Source organism: Trachurus trachurus, assembly GCF_905171665.1.
Source record: "Trachurus trachurus genome assembly, chromosome: 13".
Classification (NCBI taxonomy): domain Eukaryota; kingdom Metazoa; phylum Chordata; class Actinopteri; order Carangiformes; family Carangidae; genus Trachurus; species Trachurus trachurus.
In genome coordinates this window covers 32,909,476-32,930,779 of record NC_139892.1, presented here as the reverse complement: position 1 = coordinate 32,930,779, position 21,304 = coordinate 32,909,476, and the positions used below count along the sequence as shown (strand labels likewise).

At 42.2% G+C, this 21,304-nt stretch overlaps 3 protein-coding genes across 3 annotated transcripts in view; 2 read left to right on the top strand and 1 right to left on the bottom strand.

The window, feature by feature from the left end:
- relb (v-rel avian reticuloendotheliosis viral oncogene homolog B) overlaps positions 1 to 21,304 on the bottom strand; it is a 180,923-nt gene that overhangs the window by 81,797 nt on the left and 77,822 nt on the right. The window lies entirely within an intron of this gene.
- LOC310996367 (histone H2A-like) lies at positions 15,694 to 16,606 on the top strand (the record flags this gene model as incomplete). Its single annotated transcript, XM_083985744.1, has 2 exons — positions 15,694 to 15,841; positions 16,425 to 16,606. The coding sequence occupies 2 exons, from the start codon at positions 15,694 to 15,696 to the stop codon at positions 16,604 to 16,606; spliced, it is 330 nt and encodes a 109-aa protein (XP_083841870.1).
- Positions 18,438 to 21,304, top strand: part of ppp1r37 (protein phosphatase 1, regulatory subunit 37) — a 40,615-nt gene continuing 37,748 nt past the window's right edge. The window contains exon 1 of the mRNA XM_083985427.1: positions 18,438 to 20,261. Coding sequence (XP_083841553.1) covers positions 19,499 to 20,261 — 763 coding nt within the window. The 5' untranslated portion in view covers positions 18,438 to 19,498. The remainder of the gene's footprint in view (positions 20,262 to 21,304) is intronic.

Genomic DNA, 21,304 nt, shown 5'->3' with positions numbered 1-21,304 from the left:
ATTGTTACTGACTGAATGGATGAGAAAACCATCAAATGTGGATTCATCTTGTTATAGATATGAATTGTCCCTTTGATTTTTGTAGCTGTGTCCGTGTTCCAGGAAAGATATGTAATCAGGAGTTTAACCAAAGCCTTCTCTCAAGTTGTGTCCTCGGGGTAACAGCAGCATAAACACATCCACTGATGCTTACTTGTTGTTGATGAGCCTAAGAGACAAAAAACAAACAGAGAGGAGGGGGGAGAATGGGCGCGAAACAGAAACTGTCGTACAGCCTATGAGGAGAAGGAAGGAGAAGAGAGATATAAGCAGGAAGAATCAAGTGATGAAGGAAGAGAGATGGAGAGGGGGAAAGAGAGGAGCTGGTGGACAGCTGTTGGTCTGTTTACTTGGAGGATATCACTCTTCTCCAGATGTTTAGCCGTACACACCGGAAAAGGGAGAGAGAGAGAGAGAGAGAGAGAGAAGGGCAGGGGCAAAGGAGAGAGAGAGACAGAGAGGGGAGGGATGTGAGTGATTGGAGCTTCAGTGGCATCTGCCAGGTCGGACTCATCATGGTGTGTTTTATGACTTGCACATTCAAAGCGCTACGTGGTTGGCAACCAGGAGTCAGTGGTGGGAATGCCCCGTCATAGGATTAACCCGGGACACAAACACCCGACTGAACAACGAGGAATCTACTCATTCCCCCTAAACCAAATGAAGAAGAATAACAATAAGTATAGGAAAGTAACAGTGAAATAAATAAAATCAAAATCAAAATGTGGGTATACAATCTGTCAAACCTGTAAGTAATTAACAACTCAAGTCATCATGCAGGAGAAAAAAAAGTGATTCAGTGCTTTCTTTCTTTTCACACTTCCACATGTACGTCTAATCTCTGGCTCGATTTCCAGGTTTTGTGACCTGGGGGATTTTTCTGGCAGTAGTCTCTTTGTTTCTTGTCTAGAGGCTTAAAACCACAGGATTTGGGTTTGCTTTTAAATTCTGCAGAGTGAGATTAACTCCTGTGCGACGACATCCGCTGAATCCGAGGGAGCTGTCAGTGTGTTTCAATGAGGCCGCTGTCTGACTCTGCGTCTCCCTCGTATCGCACAACATGAGGGAGGAAGGCAGAAAAAGCAAAAGGGGAAATCAAGGAAAAGAGTGACAAGGGGAGGAAATGAGTTAAAACTCAAAAGTGGGGCCGAAAATTTATTAGTCTCCCAAACATGAGAGGTCAATGTAACCCCCCCCCCTACCTTTCATCCTGTATCGGAGCCATTTATTACCAATACAACACAGTCCTGGCAGAGCGTGAGTAACAGGCGAAGTCTGTGGACCAATAAGGTGTCAGAGTGTAAAAAAAGAAAGGTCATTGAACTTGATAAATGATCAGCATGGGTGATATTCTTAAAAAAGAAAAGACAAACCCCCCTCTTGCTCACTTTGCCTCCCTTTCATCCCTCTCTTATAAGCAGCTCTGTGCAAAGTCATTTTTCATTATCCTGTTTCTCAGGTCCAGACTCCTTCATTGCAATCGCACATGTGTCTGAGTCTGAACACAGCCCTGATAACAGGCGCATGAATAACTAGGGCTCATCACCAAGCAGCAGCAGTACATGATGCTCCTGAGATGCATTAACACAGGCCGCAGCCTTTCCAACTTTGCTCTGAAAAAAAAGTAAAAGGAGGAAAAGGAAAAAAAAAACTGAGACGGGGAGAGGGGAAAGAAAAAGAGAGAGGAGGGGGGAGGCCTGGCATAAAGATTAGATTAGCACTTTAAAACATCTGTGAACTCGTCCGGCCCAAGCTACCGCTTCCCCACAGATTTGGGCCTGATCTCACATTTTCTTCCCTCCACCTCCCCTCCCCCCCCCCTCCCCCCCTCCTCCTCCTGCTCTTCACCTCTCCCTCCTCCACCCTCTTCCCCTTTTTTGTGGTTTGTCTGCTCTGTTTTCTTCTATGTTTGACCTTTCATTTTGGGGGGTAAGGATGGTGAAGTTTTATTATTTCTTTTACTACGCACGTTTAAATTTTTATTTTTATTAGTGAAGCCCCTGAAGAGAAATTCAGTGAACGGTGAACACATCTGAGAAGTGGTGTCTGAGTACCCTGAATCACTCAAAGCCTATGCACCACTGAACTCCGCTGTCATTTGAAAATTACAACACACACTTTAGAGAGGCAGACCCTGGCGCTGAGTGACACACACTCAGATGCCAGTTTATACAGCAAATGAAAACTAATGCAGTCGTGCTGTAAATCCTCCTCCAGCCAAGGTTATAATGTCGAGCTTTTGTTGAGACTGATGTAGAGGGGTGATAATTCAACTTCATGGTCATTTTAGACATGTAGTTTGTGATGCCGTTGAACTGAATGACATTATACGGAGAGGTGTAACCCTCACTGGCATAAATGGGGTGGATCTAGTAATATAAAGAGATGTTCGTAGCCTATAATCTATATACAATGGACATGACCAAAAAGATCAAAACATTCCTGGAACAACAGCGTAATCGAATCCCACACATGAAGTCAAGCTTACTGTAATGACTAATTCAAAAACACTGGTATGTCGGCTCACGTGCTTTCTGTGAAGAGCTGTCAATACTCCCACCTTCCCGAAGGGTTGTATTTTTTATTTTTTATTTTAAGGCTTGATAATGTGCATTACATTAGACACCCTCTTCCACCCCTCTGAGCAAAGGTAACGGACAACATGCCTCCTGACTCAGCTCACATCGCCATTATGCACCCATTGGGAAGAAAGCATTGGCCCGGTGTGGAGGAAAAGGGTTTCCTTCGTTCCTTTCCCCTTAAGCTATGAGCTTGTTTCCAGCCGCGCTAACTGTAACTCCAAAGGGAGGAAGGGTGGGAACAGTATGAAGACAAAGCGATGGAAAGACTGATATATACCCTCTAATCTTCACTGGTGGGCTATGTAGAGACTCTGTTTGAAAATTAAGAGATGAGCTGAGACTCCTAAGGGAATGTCAGGAATGCTAATCCCAAACCACAAATTTGGCCTTAATAATACTCTTAAATGAACAGCATGATATCTGAGGAAAGCTTCGATGACACACCCAAAAACTTTCTAAAATGTAAACTATTCCTTAAAAAAACAATTTAGCAACGTCCAGCCCTTTGAATCTCCGTGTGTGGTAAAAGACTCTGTAGTAAATTTAATGGCTGACAGATCCCTCCCCCGAGCAGCAGCTGTCCAATCAAAACTTGGTAAACGATAACTAGATGCAACTGGTTGGTCAGGCTTTGATTTTTCTGCAAAGGCCGACATGGGGCTGTATCAACAGCAGGATACAGTGTTAGGAGGTGTCAAGTGTGTGTGTTATGTAAGACATACGCTGTGTTACAAATTCTTCTGCGCTGATGTAGGTTGCAATCATTAGCTCATTTGTAAACTAGTACTACGAAGAGAAGTTACTGACCATTAGGCCACGTAGTGCATTACAATTACATTCAGGTTTTTTCCTTTCTTTTTTCATCTAATCTAGCTGGTGCCATCCTCTGGACCTTGTGCATTAAGGCTGAATCTCCCAATAGGAAAATTTGGCAGCTGTCCTAATTCTGACTAAATAATCTGATCGATCATAAATGTACTAAAATAAATTGCTGGATGAAAAAGAAAACATTCCCCATGACATATATCCTCCCTTTATTGTTCTTGCTGCATGTCAAACAACTAACAGGCAAGGTCTAGCCAATCAAGGCCACATTAAAACACACAAAGCATAGTGTTTCAATTTCAGTTAAAAATCTAAAATTTTTACATTATTATTATAGAAAATCTGGAAAATAACAAATATTTCCAGATGAGACTTGCTCAACATGTTTTGCTATAACTAATCAGCTAAATAATGATCAACTAAATCATTTCAGAGAACTAGTTGACCTCTCGGTTCCTGAGGAAATAATTAAACTGTCTGTATTGTCCCAGTTCATTCGGTTATTCATTCATTCTCTTCCTGCTTTGCCATCATTCACTAAAGTGCCCTCTCATTTCAGACCCTGTTTCTCACACTTAACCTGCAGTAACCTTGGCCCTGTTCCTCCTCTCTAGTCACCTGATCTCTCCACGCCCATCTGCTCACCTGTTCCCTATTCCTTCTTTACCTGCCTAGTAGCCTATATATATGCCAGTCAAACTGCATCGCCGGGCTGTAAGGGGGGCAGGGCTTAACTGGCTGCACTAAAAATAAAGTTGTTGACAGTATTCTTCCTCTCATTTCTTTAATAGTTGTCTCCTCCTCCCTGTTTTGACCTTTCCCTGGTTGTGTTGAATACACAAACTTCACTTTAATTCAAAATCCAGACAACTTCACAATCAACCAGATATCCGGCCAAGATCAGCGGTTTACTGGAAACATGTACCCTCTTTAAATAAAAACAAGCTGCCACATGGTCTTGCGGATTCCCAAAACTTGGTCTGAGTCAAGATCATGTGTGTGTGTGATTATGTGGGGATGCTATGTACCTCACATTTGGCAGATTGCGACAACAGCTAGTAGGAAGGAAGAGAGGAGAAGCCAGCCAAGAGGCCATGGAGCATTTCCATGGCATTTCAACAAAGCCTGTTGTAATAACAATGAGCACTATAGCAGGTGTCCATATTATACTTATTATGAAGATTCCTGGAAATAGAATTGAGTGAAAAATCATTACAAAAATGCTTACTTGATATGAAATAGCCGTATTTTTTATTGGGAGAGAGAGACACATCCTGACTGTGGTTTGGTCACAGCATGAAAACACCAAAAAAACATGTTGTATAAACATCCTTCACACTCCATTTGAATTAATTTATTTAGGAAGCTGTTCAGGAACCAAGGGCTGGGAGGGTTGACTCAATAAATCCACAGACAATGGTAACCACAGCAGGAGGAAGTGTGAGTGTATCCATTATACAGACGTATAAGGAATCCAGCAATAGCCAAATCACTGCAAATCAGACATAAAAAATCATTGTCTGGCCAGTGTGCAACTACTGCTGTTTGTATTAACGTTCATAAAAATCAGTCAGCTATGGGATATTTAAATGTCAATCAAAGAGGATTAAATGTTTGAAACAGCCACGGTCCCATAATTTGTCCAACAGCTGCTGTGAGCCGTCTCAATAACAAACTGAACAGATAATCACACACAATTATTGTATCCCCCATTTTTCTTAGATTTCATTTGTTTTGCTTTTTTCACAATTTGGTTTCTCTTTTTCCTGCCACATAGATGCTCTCACAGATTGGTTTCCTGTTATTGCATGATGTGCCCTTTAAAAAATAGCCAAACGCTGTCCATGTCATACATGGACTGACGAGGGCCTAGTTTTTGATTTTTAGTCTATTGTGAGTTGGAAAACACCACTGGAGAGCCATCATTTTTGATGATTGATGATAATGAATAGACGCATTTCCTTACATTTAATGAGTCATTATAATGATAATTTGTATAGGAAAAGCTCACCTATACCAGCACATAACATCCCAGGTTCTTGCATAGAGCCACAATTGAGTAATCAACACTATTCTCCGTCCAGTGGCCCCTCCTTCCATCCCTCAGTCCCCTCATCCCTCTTCCTGTCTTGTTTTGGCCCAAGCATCAGCACAATAACATAAATCACAGGTCTTTTTGTAGCCAGAATGAGAAAACCAAGCCCGCAGCTACGAGAGCATCTGTTCTTCCCTCTTAAACTCACAAACACACACAGACCTGCACGCAAACAAACACAAGCTCTTACGACAGCCTTGAGCTGTCATCATACAGGCCCGAATCCCACGGCCAGTTATTTTTATATATATTGACAGGCCAGGGAGGGACAGGCCTGGGGCGTCATGTAGTCCAGATATGAGGAAAGGATGATGTGGCGGAAGGGCGTGAAAAGGCCGATGGAGAAGAGGAAGCAGTCTATGGCAAAGAACAGGAGTTTTAAAGGTCTGGTCACTAGTATTCAAACCATCAAAATTTAACAACATGATCAAATAATTCCAATGGAATCACTGCAAATGGTGGATTCCCTCGGGAAAAGTTAGTGGGTAGTGGTTTTATAAATGCCCTACAAATTAGTGTCATATACCATTAAAAGACATCAATGCAACATTGGTCAGGGCTGGAAAATTCAGAATGAAGGAGGGTATGATAGTTTAGCTCATAATTGTACACCCCCCCACCCCCAAAAAAGCAGGTGGGGTTTGTAGAGCGTTTTTTAGACAAGTTCACATGCCATGCTTTAAGGTTTCTACCCAGCTCATTGAGCTGTTTGAGGGTATTTATACTGTCAGTGAAAAATAGGCTACTCACTGCACAATACATTTGTCTCAATGGCTGATGGAGCCATCATTTCTGATATGATTTTTAGGCAAAATGGAGAAAATTAACTATATGGTAGGGTAAGGTAAGGTGTAAGGTAAGGTAAGGTAAGGTAAGGTAAGGTATAGGTATAGGTATAGGTATAGATATAGATAGGTATAAGGTAAGCTAAGATAGGTAAAACTTTCAGCATTCAGGTTCAGCATGCGAAGTGTTGTACTGTATCATTACTCTGCAGAATGTTGCATTGCCAGAAACAAACTAAATATACTCTAGCACACCCAGAGTGTACTTGAGCTACCTTTTTAATTTGCTCATTGTACCTCAGACGGTGACAGTGTACAGTAGATCACTAGAGGCCATGCACACTCAAATTACACCATATGGGAGCATGCATGGACAATAAATCGCTACCGTGGCACCTCTTGAAGTTCAGTGAGCTAACTAGCAGCATGCTCCCAGCGTAGCAGCACTTTGACTGTGCCTTAAAACTGAACAAGCAGCCAAATGTGTTACACAGAAATCCAAGTCCCTCTGCTTCCTCTCTCTGAACTTTCAGCAGCTCATTATCCGCATCAGAGCATCACAGAGACTCTGGAGGGTTTCCCCGGCTGAGAGTTAGCAGCTCCTCTCAAGTTGTGCTTCCTGACAGTTTCTGAATCCCTGGTGTTAGCGTGTGAAAATGTGGCACAAGAATCACAAGTTATTCTCCACCCTGACAGAGAAAAGAGGATAGATTGATGAATGTTTTCTGTCCAAAATGAAATGCACAGATTCATATGCTTATGTTGGGAAAAACATTTTTAAGACCATATTCACATGACGGCTATATTCCTCTGACATCACGCCAATGGGAAACTCAGAATTCAGTCGCTGAAAGGACGATGTTCGACTTTTGTGTACCAAGTTGTAACTCATATAAATGTTGGGAATATGACAAATCGTTGTCATTTCGCCATTACCAAACAGCAACTGAAAACATGGATATCCTGTATGTCAGTGGTGGTACTTTTATCTGCAGCTTTGACTGAAATAGAAATAAAATTGTAATCTGTTACTCTTGATCTTTGTGAAACTGTAAAACAGCAATCATTTATTTCAGCAACAACTGTTGGAAATTAAAAAAAAAAAATACATGCAGCTTGATGCAAAATAATGTAATTAGTTAGTTAATGTTTAATATTGGCATAACACATTTGTCACCTGACAACCTTAGCGACATTCACACTGACATTTACGTTCCTTGCACAGCTAACCTTCAATATCATGGGTGTAAAATTCAAACACGTCTCTGGATCATTATTTTCCCTCTGAGGATCCTTGTCAATTCATCTGCCCATGTATCTATTTGGTCAAATTTAAATAAGTTGAGTTTTTCTACCATCACACCATTTCTCCCATAGGATTTACTCAGGAATATTAAAGCAGAAGTAAGTGATATATTTGTGTTAATATAAGTCTTAAATAGTTATATCTTCCGACAGCAATCACTTACATAGAGTGTTTGGTCTGAAACACGGGTCTGTCAGTCACTCTGCTCTGCTCTGAGTCGAGGAGAAAACATTTATCGTATCCTACAGTTTTTATCCAATGAGGAGAGAGAACGGCATGCAGGGCTGTGTGTGCAGCCAAGGGATGCGCGTGAATGTGGCGACGTAGGGACGAGGACTGTTATGGTGCGTTCAAGGAAACTCGTATTTTTCCGACCGTGAAGTCGTACCAGTTCGATCTGGTACGAGTTCACCGGTCGGAAGTTACGAGTGGCCGTTATAGTGACTTTCACCGGTAAAACAGGTCGGAGAAACACGAGTGGGTTGCCTGAAACGCTACAAAGTCGTAAGTTGTGACTTGAAGCTGTAATTTACGATTTCAAAAGCCTGCCTGGAACGCAGCATTAGCGAAAACGACCGGACCACTTACTTCTGCTTTAAAGTGGCTTAAAGAGGCTTCCAACCCTCGGTGTGACATTGGAGGAAAATGGTTGTCGTGTGAATAAGGTCTATAACTTCCTGAGGGACAACCTGGGAATTGTTTCTGTCAAAAGAATTAGAGATATTCTGAGATCCCTCCAACTGTGAAATTGAGAAATATGTTGAGTTTATTAGCAAGCAGGGTGGTGCAGGTTGGCCGTTAAAGAAGGTGATATTGTCTGGGAAAATCGCAACAACAATTTTTGAAACCGAATCCAAAAGCCTCTGTGGCAGACATCCATTTCTCTCTTTCCCGCTCCCTCTCTCTCCCTCTCTCCATCTCTCCATCTCTGTAAGGTGGGAATGTGACCGTTCAAAGGGGAAGGAGGAACAAGCGCCAGGACTGCCACTTCCTACATGGCGGTTCTCAGGGAAGCGGGAGGGCTAGGAACAGGAAACTTCACAAAACACATCAGAGACAGACGGAAATGAATATTTAAAGAAATGAAGTGTGTGCATGCCACTGTGTGTGTGTGTATGTGTGTGTGCGTGCATGTGTGTGTGCATGCGTGTGTGTGTGCATGTGTGTGTATTGGATGATGAGGTACCAAGGGTGTAAGGAGGAGAGAGAGGACAGGAAGAGAATTACATTGAAAAAAATGAGTTATACAGTGGAGAATAGTGTGAATGAGAGCCAAAAGAAGTTATGGCTGAGAAAGAGAGAGAGAGAAAGAGAGAGAAAGGAAAGAGAGAAAACAGATGGAGGAATTAAAAGGAGGGAGGAATGGGAGTTTTGTACAGGTGGGATGGACGGATGGGTGGCTGGGTGGATGATGGAAAATCTCTTTGTCCTTGGTTCTTCCGTCTTCTTCTAATTACGTGGCAGTGGATTTGCGGTGCCTGTCTTCTTCTGGTCAATCCCCACACACAGGTGCTCAGTGCCAAATCAAATCCTACCTCAATTTTATATCTCCCAAGGTCCACCCTGTGTTTTCCTAAAGTTTAAAAAAGGGAAGTGAGTTTTTTTTTTTTTATTGGGAAACCGGTGACATGTGGTATGGACATATGGTAGCCATCACAGCTGGCTTAGGACCTGAGGAGGATAAAAGATGCGTAGAGTGATGCAAAAGATGAGGAAAGAGTAAAAGTGAGAGGAGAGGAGAGGAGAGGAGAGGAGAGGAGAGGAGAGGAGAGGAGAGGAGAGGAGAGGAGAGGAGAGGAGAGGAGAGGAGAGGAGAGGAGAGTATCAACAACAAGAGAAACTACCTCATCACATAGCAGAATGAAAACCTGTTGGACTATAATGACTGATCATTTGAGGTGAGGAGAGCCAGTATCAGTCCATCTGGTCAACAAGGTCAGCCCTGCCCTGAGTAGCTACCACACGATGATTAACCCCATCCCCTCTCTCTTTATGAGGCTGGTGGTGAATGGAGTGAATTAAGTTTGCTTCCTCCTCCCTCAAGGTGCCACTAACAAGAATATGAGGTGTTTTTATGAGCTCTTTTTTATCCTATGACTTATTATTTTCACAGAGTGTCTGTGATGTTACTGCTGTGAATATGAATATGAGAGGGCTGTTCCTTATCTCAGTTATTTCATCAGTTCTTTTAAATACCATCTCATCATATCAGTTTTACATTACCGCTTATTTGAATACTACGTGTAAATCAAATTGCCCCTCAGGCACGCTGGAGCTCTTTACACTGTGGTGGATATTTTACTAAGGGTAACAGTGTATAAATACTCTGTTAAAAGTAAAATACATTAAACTGAAGAAGACAAAAATGTACATCAAAATATACTTTTGTACAAAAAGCGATTCCATATTATTGCATCATAATTTATTTGTTTTTTACACTGTAAAACATGAACCCAGTGGGCTCTGAGTTATCAGCACAGTCTAGAGCGTGAAGTTACACTAAGTGAGTCCACTTGCTCTGCTCAGCAAAGAGGTTCAGCAAGTTCGGAAACAGCATCCGCTCAGAATGTAAAGAAGCAGATGCAACAGCTGATCCTCATGAACAATATGAGCATCAGCTAATGGGTCTCCGATTTTACAAGCCAGTGGAGCAGCAGTGACCTCCCTCAAGCAGCAGCTAATGAATCCAGAGTCATCGCAGACTTGTTCATTTGACCATGGAAGTGCCCTTAGTGGCCCACAAAATTGTTGTAAAATTCAAACAACCTGCAAACTGCGGTAGGACAATAGAAATATGTAGGTATATTTTCATTAAGAACACAAAAGAATTAAGAATTGTTAATTATTTGAGAAAAATTCGGGGGAAATCATCATCCAGACTGTGCAGCATTTGTGCATTCCTGGAGCTACAGAACACGCCGGGGTAATTTATGTTGCCAATGCTGAAGAAAAATGAGCAGCAAACCTCTAATACCACAAGTGTTAAAGGGATTCTCCAGGTTTTCTTCACATCCCAGCGGTGTGTTGGTGGATCTGGAGGCTTGTCAAAGGGAAGAATTGGCCCGCACATCAAGGCAGAGGAACTGGGAGAGCACACCTGAGTCTGTTCATTCATTATTGAGAAAATGTGGAATCTGAAAATCTATGCACGGAATTGATTTTACATGTCAGCCACTGAGTACGTTGAGTTTAATCCAAAGTATTTAAAAACTAGAGTCTTAGCATTAATTCTTCATCTTTGAATTATTAGTCTGAAAGGTCCAGTGTGTGATTTTATGACCTTTAGTGACCTTTAGTGCTGTTTCTCTCTGCTCCTTAGTTCTTTAAAAAAAAAAATTGAAATTTTTGGAGATACACATTTTTTTGCTTTCTTGCAGGGAGTTGTAGCAGAAGATTGATGATTGACCAAAATACGCCTACCAGCAGCTTTAGACAGAGCCAAGCCAGCTGCTTGCTGCTGTTTTCAGTCTTTATAAAAAGGTACACCGCAGCACCTGCAGGCGGTTGCTTTATTTTGAATGTGAGTGGCACCAGTCTCCTCATAAAACTCTTGGCAAGAAGGCAAAGAAGAGTGTCCCCCAAAACGTAAACCTATTCCTTTAAAAGCTGCTTCAGAGCAGTGGGGTTAATGCTCATATGAATGAAAACTTGCACATAAAAAAAATAAACACAGAATGTTCAAGTTTCACCAGGGAAATAACTCTAAGGCATAGTTTTCAATGGCTGTGTCTCCTTTTTTTAATGGGAGTGAGCCTACAGAGAAGAAGTCATGGAAAAACAATCAGGAGGCGACAGGCTTTAAGCACCTAAGGATCCTAGGGCCTCGGGACACCAGGCTGCACTGTGGGTGTCCATAAGGTTTCATAATTAAAGTGGATCCTCTCTGAGAATGACTCACTCTCCAATTACAGTCTGGGCCACCTCACATTAATTGTCTCTTTATTAACTTCAGATTACATGAGGGGACGGGCGTATTCAACACATTTTTCTGCTGTCAGGTCTCCGGTGTCGCTGTCATTTTGCAATTTATGAGTGAGGTGGACAGTTGCAATAAAAATTGGCAGGAATTCAAATATCAACGCCTTTCCATGTATAAGTACGTCTATAATCGTACAAGGAAGTCTGCAGATATGGAAGAAGTCACTAACCCCTGAGTTGGTTTCATGTTGAAGATGAATTGCTTTCCAAAGACACAATCTCCTGTAGTCCACTGCTGACATCTCCATAAAGCTGAGGAAAGGGGAAAAACTAGAAGTCAAAGTAACAGCATAATCCTCCTAAAAGCCACATTTACAGATTTATTACTGTTCAGGGAGAAGAGGAAGAGGCCTGAGTCAGTGAAAGACAGCGAGGCTGCCTTTGCTGTTTACCTGTCCACCTGTGTGGCACAGAGAAAAAGACTTACATGCAAACTCAACTATTCCAAGGAAGTATAAACTATCTCATCTAAATTATCTCAAGTTAGCAGACACAAAAGGAATCTTGTTAGAGATTTCCCTGTCTGGTTTTGCCGTCAATTTCTGGATTTAATCTTATGTTTGGATCATTTCTCAGCTTCCTCCGCTCCTCCTTTCATCTCCTCTCCTCGCTCGGCAGCAGACTGCAAACCTCAGTGTTAGTAGCTACAGTTGCTAATAAATAGAGAGGACCTTCAGCCTTTATCCAGATGAAGACTCTCAAGAGAACTGCACAGAAACAAATGGCTTGTCTCGATGATGACATTTCACATGATGAAAAGCTACAGCTTACAGTCTCATACAGTGATGTAGTCTCTGCTGAGTGCAAATAAATTGTATTAGGAACCAGTTCAATGTGTGTCCTGGCTTTATAATTCACATACTTGAGAGTTAGGCTGCAGGGACATGTGTGGAGATCTGCTCTGTGACAGCTTGTGAGCCTCGTCCTGTCCTCTTTGCGTTAGGAGGATGTTGAGAGGTTGAACAGAATCACATCCAATCTGTCCAAGGACAACCTGCTGGGAAGGTCCCTTCTTAATTTGTCTTCCCATTGCTCTGCCTTTGGCCCCTTGCCATATTTTAAAGTGAACACAAACGGTCAAAACGTCTCTCTCTCTCTCTCTCCCTCTCCATCTCCCTCTCTTTCTCTCTCTTTCTTCCATCTCTCACTGTCGGTACATGGGGTAGAAGAAGTGGTACAAAGGACGAAGCTTGTTGCAAATTTGGCAGTGAGGACACCGACAATGACAGAGCAACCCATCAATTAGCTTAAGCAAAGAGAAGCTGAGAAAACAATTGGAAATCTAATGTGGCTCAGGTGTAATGTTGAAATATTTACTTTTAGTTTAACAAGGTCAGATCCACTTTGTACACTATGAGCCTCAAGTAACTGCAAAGTCCTTGTTTGGAGCAGTGAACTTGAGTTAAAAGTTCTCGACAATTCTCCAGGGCCTTAACAAACATGAAAACTGCAAATCAGACAGAAGACAGTGTAAGACAATCAAGTTTAATAGGAAATGGTCCAATTAATAATCTGTGTATGTTCCCATTCCCGTGTGTACGTTACTGCTTGCCTTGTATAAAAGTTGTGTTCTGTGTCTCAGTGTGTAGCTGCTCTCTGTGTGAAGGACGTGCCCAGTACTGGTGAGTGTCAATGACCGGTTGGTGTAGTTTAAGGACTCTGGTTAATTTGTGTTTTATTGGCTTCAGTTTTTAAATGTTAATTTGATATTTCAATCTTTCTCCTATCCGTTATTCAGACCGGCGGCCTACTCTCAACTCAAACTAAAGATGTCCGGCCGTGGAAAGAAAAAGGTGCCAGAACCAAAGGGTCAAGTGTCTCGTTCCGCCAGGGCGGGGCTCACCTTCCCTGTGTCTTGTTGTTCAGCTTGGATAAACTGGCTGAGAGCTTCAGTAGCCAGGGACACTTCTCATTTTGTTTCTGGTATAAAATACACCCTGCATGAGGCACCCCAGTGCAGCCCATGTAGGCACAGTCCTAACCATAGCAGCCCGGGTTCAAATCCGACTCAGGCCCTTTGCTGCATACTGTATCATCCCCATCTCTTTCTCCCCTGATTTCTTTCATTCTGTGCTGTTAGAATAAAAGCACTAAACACACAAAATATATCTTTAAAAAAAAAAAAAGACCTTGGGTTGTTGTTGGAGTGAGTTTTAAAGGTGAATGATCTGTGTGTGTGTGTGTGTGTGTGTGTGTGTGTGTGTGTGTGTGTGTGTGTGTGTGTGTGTGTGTGTGTGTGTGTGTGTGTGTGTGTGTGTGTGTGTGTGTGTGTGTGTGTGTGTGTGTGTGTTGAGCATGTCAGAACGAAACACTTGATGTTGTAGCCTATACATCATGGTGAGATGTGAGTCATCGCTCCGTCAAGCATTTACTTGGTGAGCACATTTTGGCACTCAGGGAGGGTCAAGCACCCAATCAAAAAGTGAAGGATCACGACACCTCTGAGTGCTCCATTAAAAATGTCTCAAGAGTTGACAAAAATAATTAAGACTGACTGCCACTGACTGCAGGGTAAATCTGAGGACTGTGCTGCCACCTGCTGCTGGTGGTTTTCCATGCTGCTATCTCCTGCTCAGGGTACATATAGCCTACCATCAAATTCTCAAATTAATGAACATGCATGTGTCATGTATACTGTAAAGATGAGTAATGACTGCCACTGCTAAAGATGAGTAATGACTGCCACGATTTTAACAAATATATTTTGAGAAGGCATGTTGTAGCATGTTGAGATTGATTTGGATTTGTTTTTTTTTGTTTTTTTACATTTAACAACATCTTTGTTGTGAAGCAGGTGAAGTTTCATCACCTCTGACTTGGAGTTTTATGTCTATTGAATAAATTCATCATGGACTGATTACTGACAAATTAGTACCAAAAACAGACAAAAAAAACATGATGATTTTGCTTTGAGTCTGAGGCTGTTGCTCTGATGCAGAGGATGTGTGTGACCCATTGTCTCAGTATCAGATTTGTATGTTGAATCTTCAAAGTCAGCAAAAACACATAATGGTTGCAAAGATAAAAGTATAAAAGTAAAAAGTATAGCGCTTGTCTCTAAGCGGAAGATTAAAGTTGCATTAATGGAAATACTCAAGTACAAGTACCTCAGAACTGTGCTACTGTCAGTTATAAATCCAACATAAATTAGCATAGATTTAGCTGCTATAAATTCCACACATTGTCCAGTTGCTGTGATTTCTCCCTCACAACTTGCAGGCTCAGACTCAACTCACGCAGGTGTTTGGCTTTTGGATAATTGGGATTTCCTCCATGCACGACATCGTGGGTTGTGCATAAAAGTAAAATGTGTTTGCATCACATTAATCTGACAGACAAACTCTTGCTGTGTTATGCATCACAATGAGACTGAGGTTGGCTACATATCCTACAGATAGAGTTGTAAAATGCAGGAGAGTGAGCCGCCTCCCTGCAGCACGAGGAGCCAGGTGTCATCAATCAGCACGTTACTGCTTGACTTGTATAAAAGTTGTGTTCTGTGTCTCATTCATTCATTCATTTCATTTTCCTTTATTTGTTCGAGAGGGACAGTGTACATTAATGAACATTTTAAAAAAGATAAAATGTAAATGCACCCAATTATAGCCAATAGGCTAATTTCCGTTGGCAGTCCCCCTGCCGGATGGGGCACGGCAATGAGACCTATAAAGGTAGCAAATTACATTAAGACAAATAGCACAATATCTACAACAGCAACATTACACTTTAACCCCCACCCCTCCTACCCATACGCACACATGCACAAACACTATCCAATCCACAACCAACCACACAGTAATGTATACATCCCCCATTCAGACAGGGGAATATTCATATCAACAACAAGTAGGCTACATGTCAAATTACACTTAATTAATTAAGCCTGTCTCAGTGTGTAGCTGCGCTCTGTGTGAAGGACGTGCCCAGTACTGGTGAGTGTCAATGACCGGTTGGTGTAGTTTTAAGGACTCTGGTTAATTTGTGTTTTATTGGCTTCAGTTTTTAAATGTTAATTTGATATTTTAATCTTTGTTCCTCTGTCTGTTATTCAGACCGACGGCCTACTCTCAACTCAAACTAAAGATGTCCGGCCGTGGAAAGAAAAAGGTGTCAGAACCAAAGGGTCAAGTGTCTCGTTCCGCCAGGGCAGAGGTCACCTTCCCTGTGGCCCGCATTCACAGGCTCAAGAAAAAGGCCAGTACAGTCGGCGAGTCGGCACTGGCGCAGCAGTGTACCTCGCAGCCATCTTGGAGGAGGATTTTGGTGGCCCTAAACAAGATTTTTGTTTGTGGCCCACTCTAAGCGCAAACACCAAATCACTGTTTAAAACTGAATACAGACATGTTTATGCCCTCTGAGGTTTGAGGCCATTTTCTCGACTTTTACATATTTTCTTAAATTTATCTTTTTAAGATACTTGCAGATTTAACAATACTCAAGTGTTTTATGTCTTTTTGAAAAATTTCCAATCCCTTGTAAAACACTCCTTCAGTCATGAGAATGAACTTTTTTGGTGCTTGAAATAGGATATGAATACAGTAATAGATAAGTGTAGAAAGTCTAAAATGAAATTTTGTAAGATTGCTTTTTGAGCACAAATGTTGTCATTCTGCCATTCTATTTTCACCAAATGTCTCAAATGTGAGATAAAAGAAGCTGAATATTGACTTCAAATTACATATAAAGCTCATAGCGTGCACGTGCAGACCTCAGGATGTTTAAATGACTTGAATGAACCCCGGTACCTTTCTGAACATGTGGCCCCCCACCTAACGGCTGTGGCCCTAAACAACCGCATAGAGTGTTTATGCCAGCGGCCGGCCCTGCTCCTCGTCACATCTTGTTGGCCGTGAAAAATGACGAGGAGCTCAACAAGCTGCTGGCAGGGGTTACAATCTCCGAGGGTGGTGTCATCCCAAATATCCAGGCAAGCCTTCTCCCCAAGAAGACCAAGGGCCCACCCAAAGAGGACAGTTCTGCGTCTAAAGAGTTTTAAACCTTGAAAATATGTATACTTGTTAAATTAAAGTCTATGCGTCTAGTCATGGCTGACATGTCTTGTTGTTCAGCTTGGATAAACTGGCTGAGAGCTAGCCAGGGACACTTCTCATTTCTCAGGGGTTTGAGACGTTCTTGACATCCACTAGAACTTGGGTTTCTTCACCTTGAACCCTGGTTGTGCTATTGTGACCTATGCAAAGGTTGTCTGCCTGTGTTGACTCTCAGGGAGTCTACACTGATGTGGCGGTCTTGAACATTTCAACTTCAAAGAGGCATTACTAAAATGTTGACTGAACATTTGACTGAAGTTCAGAATCAATTCATCTTTTGGAGACAACAATGATGAAGATCATCGATCGTCTTGGAACACACATCTTTTGGCATCCATTTCTGTTTTAGGTTTGTAAAAGAGAGGGAAAATAATGAAAAGGCTGCAAAATTGTAAGTGTTCTACAGTGATGTTTCAACATTACAGAATTGCTTGATGCCAATCACTGCTTTCAGTTACTGTAATAGGCTAGTTATGCAAAGACAAAAGTAAATTCAAGGAAGCTTGACAGAATGGACTTTATGCACAGCTCCACTACTTCCTGAACTTAAGCCAGCTCTTTTATTTCCTGTTTTACATTATTGGACAAACTGATTAATCCAGGTGTGTCTGACCATTGTTGTGAGGTCAGACACACCTGGAGAGGGAAAATGATGAAAATGCTGCAAAATTGTAAATGTTCTGCAGTGATGTTTCAACATTAGCCTACAGAATTTCTTGATGCCAATCACCGCTTTCAGTTAGGCTACTGTAATAGTTATGCAAAGACAAAAGTAAATTCAAGGAAGCTTGAGAGAATTGGATTCAGTACTGTGGGAAGTGTTAGGGACTGTATGTAAATGCTTATCCATCATGCAGCACTGTCAGGATTGGTCCTTAATTCAATCAGCAAGATGAAAATGATCTCACACAGCCAGAGTCATAGAAAACTATCTTCAACAAGAACAACCAGCGCTGCAACAGATGGTCCGGCTCCCACAAGGCCTCAACATCTCAACACTGTGGTGTCAGTCTGGGACTACATAAACTTTATGACAGTGGGCACTGAGTCTGTCTCTCGTACCGGACATGAAACTGTGTTGACTTTGTTTTTCATGTGTTTACTAGCTACACTGTGATTTAAAAATGTATAATTAAAAAGATTTTTTTTAATCTCATATTGTACATTTTAGAGAAGTGTCTCTTACGATTCATGTAAGAGACACGTTTACCTTCTTTCTTTCTTTTTAACTTTATTTTATTTACGTGTCTGTACATTTACATGTACACATGAAAGAAGGTCACGAGACATAGACAACATAACAGTCACAACATCATACACATGGAAAAAGGAAAAAAAACATATAACATCAACAATCACATAGACAAGCACTCAGAAAATAAATAATAAATAAGCATTAAAAAAAAGAGATAATAAAAAAAAAAAAAAATTACAACAAGCAGGATAATCACAGTTACAACAACAAGATTATGATGATTAAATCAATTGTAGTAGGTTGACCACTTGGCCCATCTTATCTCATATAGTCTGAGGTTACCCCTCATTTTATATGTTACATACTCCATTTTACCTTCTTAATTGCATAATGTAACCTGAATATCGCTATATACTATAGGCCTACCTTTTCAAAAAAAAAGAAAGAAAAAAAAAAGCCCTGTTTATGCAATGTGTATTTTTTTGCAACCATCTGTAACAGTGCGTCTGCTGAACGTAGCCCTGTGGGTACCGACGTGCTGACGTAAGACGTGTGAACAACAAACAGTTGTTGGACTTCAACAAGCTAGCGAATGGCACTGGTGCTGCTGCTGGATCAAAACTGGTTCAACAGTGTACTCCCGGACAGAGACGGGACCCACGGGGCCTAACCGGTCGGAATATCTTTAGTTTAATCTTGTTATAGTTGGCGCTGTTGGTGTCGGCAGGTCCAGGTCTCGGTACGGTTCCCTAGCGCCGACGTTAGCCACCGAAACATGCCCATTGCTCGGAGTGTGACGCCTGTTTTTTTCCTTCTGGCTGCCGCTGGTCGAGGGCTGTGATGAGAGCCGAGCTGCAGCGCGACAGAGGGTGAGACAACACCGACAAACCGGAGGGAAAAGAAAAAAAAACATATCTATATTTTCTCGACACAGGAGCATGGACTTTGTCGAGGGGAAACAGACGTGCTCACTCGGAGAAGCAGCAGCAGCAGCAGCAGCAGCAGCAGGCATGCCACCGCGCACCGCCGGACTGGATGTCATTGTTGGGCAACAACTTTAGCAAGCTAGCTAACGTTAGCTCTATCAAATTCATGCAAATGAATCGGTTTGGCATCGGGCAGTACGTTAAGCTCACTTCGCTAGCGTAATGGAGGCACCCTGAGTGACTTGTTCAGTTTCAATTGACTGTCCCTGGTCCTCTTAAATACAGCCGGCGATGTGCTGACGACCGGGGAGCCTTTAGTCGGTTCCCAGGACACGGTTGGCAGACATTATTATTATTATTAAGTGCTGGTTTGCCTTCCTAAGTGGTAGTTGAGCAAAGTTGCCTGGTCTATTTCCCGAAGGAATAACATTTATTGCATTGATATTTGTGTGAAATCTACACCCAAATGACCTGTGATTTGGGGTCTGTGAAAACAGAAATTTAGATATCCCCCCACGACAACAAACGAGTCAAGGTATAAATATAGTTTTCTGAATGCACTTGCACATAATTTGGTTTAATCAAGGACCAGCAGGATAGGTGCACATCCGCGTATATTGTTGTGAGAGGCTAGAGACTGGCTCCTAGTTGCTGTTTAACCCAATACCTAGGCTGTCTGGCACAGTTAAAGACTGAGTTTCACTGGAAATGAAAACATGAATATCGAAGAGCAGCGTCTAGATTTGTGCAATGTCAAGACAAAAGGCAACGTGGATGATGATCACAACACTACAAACAACACAGAAGGGGTCACCCCCAGGATCTCTGAACTGATGACAGACAGTAGTAACACAGAAAAACAAAATACTGTTTCCACAGAGGCCTCTGAAACCTACCTGATGCCTCAGCTCACTGACAACCTGCAGGCAGCCGAGCAGGATAACCACCAGGTACAAGAAACACTGGAAATCGACGAGGTTAACGGAAATACAAAAAGTAGTGCCCAAGACACCCCTCTCATAGCGAACCCCACTGACTTGATCTTTTCTAATGATGAGCAGCACAAGAACGATATCGATATTGATGTGGAGAAAATGAAGGAAGATAAAGACGCTGATCCTGTTTTGGTCAAAGGGGATGACGGTGGGGGGGACATGGACATGGGTGTGGATTTGAGTCTGGATGAGAGTGGGGTGCTGGAGGCTGAATCACAAACAAACGTCAGGTCGTTGTCAGACAACGCTGTGGACTCAGAGACCACCACATCTCAGGATGTCCCGGCTGGCAGCACGGCAGAAAGCCCGTCGGACGCGAGCCAGCAGAGTAGCACAGAGGCTGCTGCTCCGGACCAGGCTGGACTGTACCCCTCAGTGGAGGAGGAGGACAGCAGGCAGAAACCAAGTGGCAAAAGGGTGACATTTCCCTCAGACGAGGACATTGTCTCTGGAGCGGTGGAGCCAAAGGATCCCTGGAGACATGGTAAATGCTGCGTGTTTTGTTTCTGCATGTCCGTATGTGTAAATGACTTTCATATATGAATCCCTCTTGTCTGCTGTGCCTGTGTGGACATGTCAGTCCAACACGCTTCGCCAAAATTCATTCTCCTCGGACTTAAAACAACATCAGCATCAGTTCTTCATGCTGTTCAGCCTGGGTTTAAAATATGCCATGTCATGCTCCGTGGTCTAGGGAAAAATGGTATTGTATGTGTAATGTGAGGCAGTCAGAGAGCCTGTCTTTGGTTGAACTGTTGTTTAGTGTTTGCAAGATGACTCTACAGTCTTTTCAGATCTCAGGCAGCACCTGGGCCCCCACCCCTTTTTCAAACAGAAGTTTGTCCTCTTACTTTAAATAACCAAATACATAACATAATGGCCTAGTCTTAGAGGATTTTTACTCCCAACGGCCAAATGCACCTAGGTATACATCTAAATATAGTGCTTGACCTGTGCTGTGTGCAGTGTTGTGCGTGCGTGCGTGGATCCCACCACTCCTCGAGGTGTGCCATCCTACCACAGTAGGTTCCTGTTTGTCCAGTGACAACACGTGTAACGGAAACTCTTGCAGGATATGCCTTCGCTGTCTTCGCTGCCTTCACTTTGTTGATCCAAGGGAGCAAATCTTGAGTCTGGACAGAACTTTCTTTTATCTTCAAAGCCTCCATTTTATAATAAGCATGGTGTTTACAAGCAGTTTCATTAGATTAGGGTAAAAATGAAACTGACAGCAACACAAAACATTAGTCTGTTAAATGGGAACCAGATACAGATAAGGAGAGAAAATGTATACAGTTGTATATGTTACTATTTGTCCTTTATCAAATGACAAAATCATTTGGAGTTTATCTTGCATATAGATTAGTATTAATGTACAGACCAATATCCCAGTGCCATGAATACAATCAGAGGTAATGTTTAGTTTAGTTTATTTCGGTCTTGACATGTCACCTCATTTTACAATAGAAATTAGATCACACATATAATGTGACCATATACTGTACATGATTGGCTTTGTCATACATT